At 51.6% G+C, this 12,320-nt stretch overlaps 1 protein-coding gene across 1 annotated transcript; it reads right to left on the minus strand.

Annotated features, from left to right (window-relative positions):
* Window positions 1-6,805: 6,805 nt before the first annotated feature.
* On the minus strand, window positions 6,806-12,166 carry LOC131817102 (tubulin gamma-1 chain). The gene is made up of 11 exons (XM_059150524.1): window positions 12,021-12,166; window positions 11,589-11,701; window positions 11,238-11,405; window positions 9,717-9,785; window positions 9,365-9,444; window positions 8,796-8,922; window positions 8,473-8,559; window positions 8,204-8,353; window positions 7,671-7,823; window positions 7,419-7,580; window positions 6,806-7,230 (listed from the first exon to the last, which is right to left on the minus strand). The coding sequence occupies exons 1-11, from the start codon at window positions 12,067-12,069 to the stop codon at window positions 7,033-7,035; spliced, it is 1,356 nt and encodes a 451-aa protein (XP_059006507.1). The 5' UTR covers window positions 12,070-12,166; the 3' UTR covers window positions 6,806-7,032.
* Window positions 12,167-12,320: the final 154 nt, after the last annotated feature.

The raw sequence follows: 12,320 nt of genomic DNA on the forward strand, positions 1-12,320 counted from the left end.
GGAAGCCGGAGTGTGAGGGGTTGAAGGACCTGGGGGAAGCCAGACGTGGAAGGGGCGGAGGGAGCCAGGGAGAGGTGTGGTGCAGAGTTGGATTGGGACCAGTTCTCCCAGAGAGAGCATCTTCCAGGTGGGGGAACACGCATCCTGTCAGGTGTCTGAGGAACTACTCTAGGCTCAAGATCTGTTGAAACATTGGAGCCTCCAAATTCCCAGGGATCTTAAGTTTTATTTGCCTAAGTGCTTTGAGAAAACAAAGAAATGTATTCATTAAAAAATTGAGGGGGGGGCTGGGTAGCTCAGTTGTTAAGTTTCTGCCTTGGGCTCAGGTCATGATCCCAGGGTCCTGGAATCGAGTCCGGATCAAGCCCCGAACTGGGCTCCTTGCTCAGCAGGATGCCTGCTTCTCCCTCTCTCACTCCCCTGCTTATGTTCCCTCTCTCACTGTGTCTCTCTGTCAAATAAATAAATAAAATCTTTTTAAAAATTTTTCTTTTTAAGATTTTATTTATTTGAGAGAGAGAGAGAGAGCGCAAGTGAGAGCATGAGTGCAGAGAAAGGACAGAGAGAGAGGGAGAAGCAGGCTCCCCGATGGGCAGGGAGCCGGATCCCAGGGGCTCCATCCCAGGACCCTTGGATCATGATCTGATGCAAAGGCAGCCGCTTCACTAACTGAGCCACCCAGGTGCCCCTTAACAAAAATTTTTCAAGGGTACATATTTTAAAATCTAGTATTCATTGGAACTTAATTCATGCCAGAGTGCCTGAACATTTTATAGAACACATGGGGTTGTATTTGCGAGTATTACAAAAGGAAATTATATGACAAAAATACGATTATAAGACTAACAAAATAACGTGAAATTATGTGTGGGGTGGACTGGAGACAGAAAGGGGATTGTTGTGGTCGAGTATGGCAGGAGGCCCCGGTGTGCCTGGTCAGGAATGATCTGTGAGGGCTTTGGGGGAGGGAAGAAAGTGGGGCAGTCTGCTGGGCAGAGCTGGTCTGGGGCAGCTCAGACCAGGGCAGGGCAGGCCGTGTCTCCGGAGAACAAAATGATGAGAAGCATGGGCGTGGGCAGCCGTACCTAAGAATTCACCTTTAGGAAGGAGCAACAGGACATAGGCTCGAGTTCTGATATCAGAGTCTGCCAAACACCGGTTTGCAGGAAGAGTTAAGGGAACAGGAGGGCATAGAAAGCAGGGGTGCTGTGTTATTTTAGGTGAAAAGTCCAGAAAGAGCAGGCTGGTGGCTGTAGCGTCCCAGCTGGTCTTCAAGGATTCCCCTTTGCTCGGAGAATAAAGTCCAAGCTCCACGTGGCATAGAAGACCCTGCACGGCCTGTCTGGTCTTGGAATATCAACCGGACCTTGTCTCCTGCTGCGCCCCCAAATGCACCTCTGGGCTTTTGCAGTTTTTGGAACCGCCTGTCCTGTTTCTAGGCCTCCCACCCCCTCAGGTCCTTTTTTCCCTTTGCCCACCATGTTTTTCCCTCTGGATGTCAGCACATTAACCGCTCCCCCTGCACACAAGGCCCCGTTGGCTTCTCTGTTGGAAACCTTCCGTCATACCTGGGTTGGGCCATGACTCCTTTTCTCTGCCTTTGGCCTTTCCTCAGCCCCAGGTGGGCTCTGGTGGCCTCATTTGCCTGGTGTGAGCTTCCCCTTCCCAGCTGACAGGAAGGGGGTGGCTGAGCCCCCAGAGGAGAAGTAAATTCCATCTCTCTCTTCCCTGCCAGCAGAGCCCCCTGCGAGGGGCACATGCGAGCCCCCCCAACCTTCCTGTCTCCGCTTGGAAAGCTTCCCTCAGAATTCAAGACCCTGTCAACTGATCATTCCCCTCCCTGTGTGACTCCCACACAGGCCTCGCATAGCCTTTCGCTCTTGCTAACACTCAGTAAATATTTACCGAGAACACACTGCGGCCATCCTGCTGGTGTGCGCCTACCACCTTAACTGTCACCTTGCCGCGTGGGTGTCTCAGGGTGAGAATTTCTTGACATTCGGGACCTTAGCTTATGCACCTAAGAATCCCCAGTTCCTGCAAAGGGTTCAGGCACACAGTAGGCCTTAATATATTTGTTTTAAAAATGAATTCCTGGGGACGCCTGGATGGCTCTGTTGGTTGTGTGTGTCCGACTGTTGATCACACAGCTCAGGTCTTGATCTCGGGGTCGTGAGTTCAAGCCCCACATTGGGCTTCACGCTGGGCGTGGAGCCTTGTTAAAAAAGAAATAAAAAAGGAATATGCTTTATTATAAACGAAATTGGTTTCCAAGAAATTCCTAAATCCCAAGGCTGGAAGACACATTGAAGGTTGCCTCATCTGTGTCCTAGGACTCGACCGTTCTGGGCTAGTCATCACACAGAACTTGCTTGACCAAGTTCAGTGAAGGGGGGACTCGCAGTCCCTGTGGTTGCTCCTGCCACCTGAAGACAGCAGCAAGCATATAGATGTTCTTCCTCCCGCAGAGCTGCAACCTGCCCCTTCTTAGTTCCCTCCACCGGCCCCGTTCTGCTCCCTGGAGGGTCATGGCAGAGGCCCTTCCCTCCTGCAGCCCACACCCCACCATATATGTGACAGTTACTGCATCTCTTCCTAAGTTTCTTTCTTTCTTTTTTTAAGATTTTACTTATTTGTCAGAGAGATAGAGAGAGAGCACAAGCAGGGGGAGCAGCAGGCAGAGGAAGAAGTGGGCTTCCCGCTGCATAAGGAGCCAGGACTCTCGTATCATGACCTGAGCCAAAGGCAGATGCTTAACTGAGCCACCAAGGTGGCCCTAAGTTTTCTCTTTCCAGGGGAGGTAAGACCATTGGCCAGCCTCTGTGACTCTGAGCTTCAGAGTGCCTATCTATGTAGTTACTGTCAAATGAGCTCATATATGTAAAGTGCTTAGAACAGTAGTAGGTATATATTAAATGTTCAGTAATTATTTCAATATTATTTCATGTACTATTTTACTTATAGCACTTAAAATTTTGCAACGTATATTTTGAGACATTTAATTAAGAAAACAGAATAATGGGGGCTGCTTGGTAGAGTATAAGACTCTTGATCTCAGGGTCATGAGTTCAAGCCCCTTGTTGGGTGGGCAGCTTACGTAGTTTAAAAACAAAAGCAGAATAATATATGATCACATACAAAAGTTATATTAATATATTATACCTATTTCATTTAAGTTAATTGTAGTATATATTGTATTCCCTACCCCCAATAAAATTGGAAAACTCCTTAGGTGGGTTTCATTTTGAAGCTTGATGGGCAACTTGGTCTCTCTATTTTTTTTTTTTTTAAGATTGTATTTATTTGACAGAGAGAGACATAGCAAGAGAGGGAACACAGGCAGGGGGAGTGGGAGAGAGAGAAGCAGGCTTCCCCATGAGCAGGGAGCTCGAAGCGGGGCTCGATCCCAGGACCCTGGGATCATGACCTGAGCCAAAGGCAGATGCTTAACTGACTGAGCCACCCAGGTGCTCCCTGGTCTCTATTTTTAATGAATGTTTGCTTCATTAATGATCAAAATGAACAACTATCAGACCTTAACTGAACCCTGATCATTCATATTTACTGCTTCAAGATTTTCTCATCGTTCTCTTCTTCATTTATGGTAACCAACTATCCCGGTTTTCTCAGGACTGAGGGAATGTGGGAATTTTAGTTAAAACCAGATATGAAGGGTTCTCGAGACTCAGAGCTTTCAGTCACCCTATTCATGATTCATAATGGATTTGAGGGCATGGACCTCTGGAGTCCATGGCCAAGGTCACTACTCTCGCAACGCCAGAGATACAAGGAGGCATTTCCCACTGGGTCTCACAGGGCTGAGATTGACGGAGCCTGCAGCTTTGCAAGAAACTCGATTTTACCAATTCACACGGCAGCAATCAGGCCCTAGGGCATTTCACTAAAACTTATAAATGATGGATTAGAAAATCAGACTGTCAATTCAAAATGTTCCCATTACTTTCTTAGAGCAACCCCTTATCTGCTTAAGATACCTAAGAGGGATGGAAGGTGAGCAGGTGGTAGAGATGGGCCTTCCTGGAAAGTGTCCTGATGGTGGATTTGACTCTTCACTGCAGTGAGCCCCTTTCTAGGGAGGTGGAGCATATGGGTGAGCAGTGGAGACCATGGGTGAGTCTAAGTGGACTGACTCACCACCCCCGCCTGGCATCTGCACTGACCGTGAGCTCCCGACCCACCCTTGGGGTGGTCCCCTCTTCTCCTTGTGCCGGTATGCTTGCCAAAGTGACATTCGTGAGTTACAGATCGCTTACACCACTCTCTATTACAAAGCGCTTCCTGATACCAGAGCTCTGTCCCTGGGTCACATCACACGGGGGTCCTGGGAATATGACCCTGAAGTGGCTGATTTTCTTATTTGTTTAGTCAGAGAGGTTCCTGTTCTGGGCGTGAGCCGTCTTTCTCTGCAGCTGCCCTCGCCTCTCATCAGGACAGTTACTTTGCTGGCCTGCAGTCTCTGGAACCAGGGATTTTTCACCACCAACACCATCTGCTGCCCTGATTCCCAGAGGACCTCCTCCCTGTCCACCTGGCCTCCTCGCTGCCCTCTAGTTGACATGCTTAGGGGTTTGCCACTGGCCAAGAACTGGGAGGGGCCGCACCGGCCTGGGGTGATGGGTGATCTGGAAATAGACCTGGGGGAGGGGCCTGGCCTTGAAGCTGGCTCTGAGGTGTATGTCTGTGTTTCTAGCGCCTGGCCCTCAGCAGTGGGGCAAAGAGAGGCATCTTTGCAGACCCAGCCCTCCTTTCTGGAGAGGCCTATCTGCCCAGGGTATCCCCCCGCTTGGATTGGTGGCTGGAGTCCTAGCCACACACATCTTTGCCTCTGGACTGCCTGGTGCTTCCTCCCCCTAGGGCTCCTTACCCTAGAACTGGGTCTGGCAAAGAAGGCCCTGGGCTTGTGGCCACATCTGCCAGTGCTCATGACCCCTACTCAGCACCAGTTGCTCACACGGCTACCCCAGGTGATGAAAGGCTGGTCATCGGGGTAGAGACAGTCAAGGGAGAGGAGCCAGGCAAGGTGCCCAGTGGTGCTGGGGCCAGAGGTGGAGCTCTGAAGGCACCAGGTGCATGCTGGTTTCCCCTGAAGTCATCCTCTGCACAGAGACGACAGGCGGCTGCTTGACACCAACCAGGCTGGCTCTCCTGAGTCAGCCTCCTGCGGGCCCTGGCAACTTAAGGTGACAAGTTCATGCTTTGACTGTGGTGGTGACAGGCTAATGGCCTCCCTGCCACCCCTCAGGATGCCCAGGGCCCAGCCTCTGACTTCCCATTCTCTGCCTGTCAGTCCCTTTGGTCTGGCCTCAATGTTTTTCACTGTTAATATTCAAGGTTTTATTAAAGATAAGTAGGTCCATGGAAGGAAAAAGATGTCCTCAGGTCAACAATGAAGCAGGAGAAAAAAATCGTAGTTTGCCCAAAGTTCCTGGGTACTTTTCAGCCTCCGTAGGGGCTCACAGACACCTTCTGGAGCTGGTCCTTCACCTGTGTGCTAAGCTCCACCAGCCCCAATCCTGATCCATTGGGCTGACCCTCTGGCTTTGGTGCCAGACATCCTGGTGGTGACACTGAGAAGGCAGACACAGGTCCCCAGCTACACTGACCTGGGTGACGGAGACACTTTGCAGGCTTACCTGAAGCCAGTTGAGATTGACCCGCCCTCCAACCCGGGGACTGTACCTGTCCTATCTGCACAGCTGTTTAAGGTCCTCACACACTCTGACAACCATAGGCTCATCCAATGGCTCCAGAAGACCTCAGGAATGGGGTGATTCTACACTAACCCACAAGATACCCCAAAAGGCAGGACATGCAATGGAATGGAATGCATTGGAACGCAAAGGAATACTGATACCAGTGAGTCCAATCAGGATTTGACTCCCACTCTGTCATTTACTAGGTCTGAGACCTGGTAAATTAGGCACAATTAGTCTTAGTTTCTTTATAAAATCTATTTAGTTATAAAATCTACCACTTCATAGAACTGAACAAAATAATGTAAGTACCCTAGTATAATGTCCACATACGTGGTTGTTCTTACCCCCAAACCTCACCTTTGGGGTACATAAGTGCCTAAGAGGGGCCCTGACAATTCACCATGACCTAGGGACAACCTACTTTGCTCTTGTGATTCTGAGAATTTAGATCACTACATATTTACTACTTCCTTGCGATCTTCCACCAGAAGTGGAGGCCACTGGCCCTTTAACTGGAGATTCCCCTGTTCACAGAATCACGGACCTTTAGCTATGGGCCACTCTGGCCCTGCATGTAGTCCAAGCTTTGGCTTTGGTCTCCTGAGCTGCTTGTCCTGGACTCCAGCTGCCTGACCAGTGGCTTTCTTGGACTGGCTCTCTGGCACACTCTGCTTATAAGATGAAAGGCACTTGGACCAACTCTCTTGCTTGCTCAGAGCCTGGCGGTAGGGATGGTGGCTGCAGGCCTGCTCCTGGGAGGACTAACAGGACACTCTGATGTGGGAACATGAAACTGGTGGAAGGGTCACCTGATCCACGGAGGGCTTGGCGGGGGTGGGGAACCTGGGGCCCAGAATGCCATGAGAGAGCAAGGCAGTATCTGTTGGCCTTTTTACCATGGAAAGAAATGTCTCCCATGAGTGGACCCCACCCATGTTCTCCAAAATGAGGAAGGGGAAGCAAAAGCGAGGGGAGGCATTTGCTCAGTGTTGAAGAGGCTGGAAGTTGGGGAAGACCTTTTCACTGTGACGGAAGAAAAACAGGCATCCCCCTTCCACACATCTACAAGCCTTTAAGAGACCAGTGACTTGATTTATTATGTCCAGTGCTTTATTTAACATAAATAGTCTCATAAGAGGAGACATAAACATGTCCCCAGGCCAGTACAGAGTACGTGTGTGTGTATATATGTGTGTGTGTGTGTGTTTATGAGGAAGAGATATGTGAGGTCCCTGATCAGTACTCTGAGGGGGTGGCCGGTCAGGCAGGGCCTGGGCCAATCAGTAAGGCAGATGAGGTCCCTGTCCTGGGCTCCTCACTGCTCCTGGGCGCCCCAGGAGATGTAGTCTGGCCGCGTGGCTGCGTGGTACTCGTCGATGAGCTGCTGCACCACCTCCCTGGACGTGTCCAGCTCGTCGAAGTTCTCCTTGAAGATGTCCTCCTTGCGGAACTGCTCCAGGAAGGCCTCCCGTTTCCGCAGCTTGTCATACTGGCGACAGGTCCGCTCGAAGAGCTTGGTGTGTGCAGAGGGCAGGGGTCACAAAGAACTTAGAGCAGCAGTATGGCCCAGAAAGCTAGGGAAGCAAGGCTGGGCAATCCGTACGTTAAGAGAGCCAGAAGCAGGGGCAGCAGGGATGTGGACAGGTGAGGCCCAACCAGGGAAGCAAATATGGGAAGACACGTGTAAACAGTGAGCCTCACCGAGGAGATGCTGGTGTGGTTGGCCATCATGAGCCCACTGACCCGGTGGGCTGAAGGCAGGTAGGGAGACTTCCTTGACAGGGCCACCTGGATGCTGGCAGGGCCCCAGGGGATGAAGTTGGCCAGCTTCCGTTCCCGGATCCTCTGCAGACTCTTGTGGACCTGAGGGGAGGGGTACACGCAGCAGTGGTGGTGGTAGCCTCTCCTCTACCCCTGCGGGGCCCGGGGGTGGCACGAAGGGGCCTCACCTACCTGTGTGGGGTCCACCTCCCCCTGGATGATGTTGAGGATGGCGATGTAGCAGTGGTTGGTCTGGCGATCCCGGCCCGTGGACACCATCACGTTCTTGGGCTGCAGCAGCCGCCTCATGACATCCAGGACCGTGGTCTTCCGCACGCTGGCCACCTGAGGGGACAGTGGGCCACAGGGCCCGGGCCCGCGCTCAGGCCATCATCCAATGCCTCAGCCCCGTCCGACTTGGGCTAGTGTGGTTTCTTGGGGAAGGGTCTCGAGATCCAGGTGTACACTGAGCCTCTGCTGTGGGACTGAGTCCTCCTTAGCTTGGCAAGGTCATGGCCCTGTGCGGGACCGTCTGCAGACCCCACAGAGCCTGGTCCCTGAGGGGAGGGAGCCAGAGGCACAGGACAGAGGAGAGCAGGTCAGCGTGGACTTGGACGGTCTATGCCGGTCCTGGAGCACAGAGCCTCTGGGGGCCCCAAGGGACAGCTCCTGGGGCAGCAGGGGGACAGAAAGGCGAGGGCAGGGCCTGCCGCGACTGCTCCTACCGACTGGTCCGTGGTGAGTGGGGTGTAGCCCGTCATGAGGAAGTGGAGTCGAGGAGTGGGAATGAGCGAGGCGATGAGGCCGATGAGGTCGTTGTTCATGTAGCCGGGGTAGCGCAGGGTGGTGGTGCTGGCTGACATGATGGTGGACACCTGGGGACAGGAGTGCGTGCCGTGGGCCTTGGCCCCATGGAGGGATGGGGGTTCCCTTCCCAAGGTGGACCCCAGCCAGGAGGGGTTCCGGCCCAGAGAGTCCGGGAGTGGGGGCTCACCAGCTGGTTGATCTGGGAGAAGGACGGGTTCTGGATGTGCAGGCGGTCTGTGGCGATCCGGTTCAGGGCTGTGTTGTCCAACACCACCTGGGGGGGACAGAAGAGAATGACAAATTTATGGAGACAGAAAGAACAGGAGTTCTGCCTGTGTCTGGGCTCTGAAACTTAATTTCTTTGGTGTCTCATGGCCAAAAAGACCCATCCAAAAGGTACTGCCACAGGACTGAGGAACAAAAGGGCTCAAAATGGACTTTTTAAGTGCAGGAAGATGATGAAAGCAGACAGAGGTGCTGGAGTGGAGAATGGCAGAATCCAGGACGCACCACACAGTCTGCGTTCTGGGTCAGCCTCTTGAGTGTGAGCAGTGAGTTGTAGGGCTGGACCACCACATCGCTCATCTCGTCCTGGTTGGGAAACACTGAGTACGTCTGCACCAGCTTCTTGGGGTACCTAATAGGGTTGAGAGAAGAGGATCAGGGTAAGAGACTGGAGACTTGGTAAACATGGGGGTCATGATAGTCAGAAAGTGGCTGAACCTAGATGGGGAAACTGGGGTGGGACACAGGATCAACAGAAAAAGGAGACTTGACTTTTGGAAGTCTGTAAGCCCAAAGGAGGAACGGCAGAGACACATCTTCAGACCTAGGGTTCTAACTCTAAACCAGCCATGCTCCCTGAACCTTCATCTCTTCATCTAGGGCCTAGATTCTAAGCTGCGGATCCAACTCCCCAGAGTGTGATCAGGTTCTTGGTTATGGTACCTTCCCTTTCCTAACCACAGGACTGAACAGAAGGGCTCTTTCTCTGTTCAAGCAAATAGGAAGGCATATCTGAAAGTCCTCCCAGCTTCTTGGTAAACCAAGTTTTCCAGCCTCATGAAACACAGGCTTACCTGTCATTCAGCCTTTCTAAGAGGTAGGAGCCCAGGCCAGAGCCTGTCCCCCCAGCGATGGAGTGACACAGCACGAAGCCCTGCATAGGGAAGGGGCAGTCAGTGTCTAGGTACTGCATTGCAAACTGGACCCATCCTACAACTTCTAGGACTCCTATTTTCCTGAGGCCTCTCCTCCACTTCCCTCCCCAACACCTACAGCTTAGGAGACCCTGCTTTGTGAAAACAAAGCCCAGTGACTTGTTCAGTGGAAAGGGCACATGGGGAGGTCTTATACCTAACAGGTGGCTTCTAAAGGGTGTCGTCAAGCCTTTCCTATGACAACTCCCACCAGCATTCCTAAGACACTCACCTCTAGACTGTCACTGCCATCTGCCTCCCGATCTATGATGTCAAAAATGTCCTCATGGATCTTCTCTCCCTGTACAGACATGGGGAGTGTCAGAGTGGGACAGGACCATGGACAAGGACTCTGACCTCAGAAGAGCCACCCTGGATTCTCTTTACAGAACCATAAAAGTCCTTTTGTGGAGCACAGTAGCCCTGTTTTTCATTTGTATTGAGAGGCCGTAAAGCACAGTGGGTATGAGCAGACGGTACATCCGGGTCATGTATTAGTTCTAGTTTTATTTAACCAAGTGACTCTGGGCAGATTACTCAGTTTCCTCATCTGTATAAAGAAGGGAACAATACAACTCTTCGATGCCTTATTTAAAATTCTTGGGGCCAGGTAAGTTTTGGGATTCAAATATTTCCCGTTCAAGTAAGGTACTATGGTACATATGATGTATGTTAAGTAAAACGCAAGTGGGTGTCTAATGTGTGTTAATAAAATATATTAATTAATAATTAATAATTAATATTAATTAATATTCTGAGGGAAGGCTGCCCTTCCCTCAGAATATTTCTGCAATGACACATATGAGTAATGACAAGTTGGATAGAAGCTAAAATAGCTGATCTCCACTGAGATTTGTTGTTTATTTTTAAAGTTTTTTTTTTTTTAAAGATTTTATTTATTTATTTGAGAGAGAGACAGTGAGAGAGAGCACGAGTGAGGAGAAGGTCAGAGGGAGAAGCAGACTCCCCATGGAGCTGGGAGCCCGATGCGGGACTCGATCCCGGGACTCTGGGATCATGACCTGAGCCAAAGGCAGCCGTCCAACCAACTGAGCCACCCAGGTGTCCCTTAAGGATTTTTATTTTATTTTATTTATTTATTTTTTAAAGATTTTATTTATTTATTTGACAGAGAGAAATCACAAGTAGACTGAGAGGCAGGCAGAGAGAGAGAGAGAGGGAAGCAGGCTCCCTGCTGAGCAGAGAGCCCGATGCAGGACTCGATCCCAGAACCCTGAGATCATGACCTGAGCCGAAGGCAGTGGCTTAACCCACTGAGCCACCCAGGCGCCCAAGATTTTTATTTTAAAATAATCTCTACACCCAAGGTGGGTCTCGAATTCACAATCCCCAAGATCAAGAATCACATGCTCTACTGAATGAGCCACCCAGGCACCCAATATTTTGTTTCGCTACTAAATAAGTTATACATCATCTTTTGATTTCAGATTTTGGAATCTGAAAAAGCAGTTAAGAGGCCATGAACCTATAATATCTATCTCTACAGTTGTGGGGAGGTTTAAGCAAATTATATGTAAAGCATTTAGTATAGCCTGGCACATAGCATTGGCAAGTGCAGTCTTAACCATATTATGTAGTAGACTTAAAAAAAAAGAACTCTACTCAGCCATCTCTCTCTCCCTCTCCACTAGGCATACATCCTTGATCTGGTTTCTTCTCTCTCTGGCAAGTCATACAACCTGTCCTCACACAGGAAGGGAGTTGTGGGTCCTGCCAGAGAATAGCAAATGACCTGCGAGAATCCACTGGCCCAGTTGTTGCCAGCTCCTCCTCCATGCTCCGACAGGTAGATGTTCTCTGGGTTGTAGAGCTTCGCATAGGGGGAGTTGAGGATGGAGTGGATCACCCGGGGCTCCAAGTCCAGCAGCACTGCCCTGGGGATGTAGTGCTCATCGTCTGCCTGCCAAGGGGCATCCAACAAGGGGGCACACTCAGCTAAGGCCCAGCCCTCCATCCTCCCAGCTCTGGCTCCTGCCTGCCCTCCCTCCTCAAGCCTCCCGCCCTGGTTCCTCTGCCCAGCGGGTCTCCCGGTACCAGGCCCCTGCCCTTCCCTCAGACCCCCTGACCAAGTCGCTGGGGGCACCTGGTAGAAAAAGACGTCCTTGCGGTCAGTGCCCTCGGTGGCGAACTCCTCCACGATGCCCTCGGGGCTGATACCATGCTCGGCGCACAGCTGTTTCCAGAACTCGAACCCAACTGGGGGAGGCGGGCGGACGGGGGAGAAAGAGGGTATCTGGGTCTGGGCAGATTCCAGCTAGGAACTGAGGGACTGAGCGTCTGGGTCTGAAGGTAGGAAGTCAAGCTTCGGGAGTCTCCCATGTAGGAGGAAAGGGCTGTATGCCAGCGACTGGGAGAGGAGGGCCCCTCGGGGTTGGGCAACTGGACACTGGGTCAGGCATGTCCCGCCTTCGGAAAACTACGATTCTGGGAAGGGCAGATGGAGTCCGGGATCACACAGCGAGATCCCACAGAAGCTAAGGAACCTAAGTAGTGGAGGGGCCGGAGGTTCGCTCACTCTGATTGCCGCACTGGCCCAACTGTAGGGTGATGATTTCCCTCGGCATCGCTCCTCAGGCACCGGCGCTGCAGACGCTCCCGCCAGCCAAGCCGCGGCTCTCAAGCCGCTAGCCGCACGACGCAGGCGCCAAACAACTTGTTCCTCCCACAAACTTTCTCTGCTCCAATGAGAACTGAGTTCTGGCGCTGGTAGGTCCTTATTCATTCGACTTCAGTCGAGCAGACTGCGCGTGCGCAGCTCCGGGTCGCGCTCTGCGCCTGGGCGCGGAGGTCGTACTTTGACGTAGTGTTCTTTTTC

Source organism: Mustela lutreola, chromosome 15 (assembly GCF_030435805.1).
Source record: "Mustela lutreola isolate mMusLut2 chromosome 15, mMusLut2.pri, whole genome shotgun sequence".
Lineage (NCBI taxonomy): Eukaryota > Metazoa > Chordata > Mammalia > Carnivora > Mustelidae > Mustela > Mustela lutreola.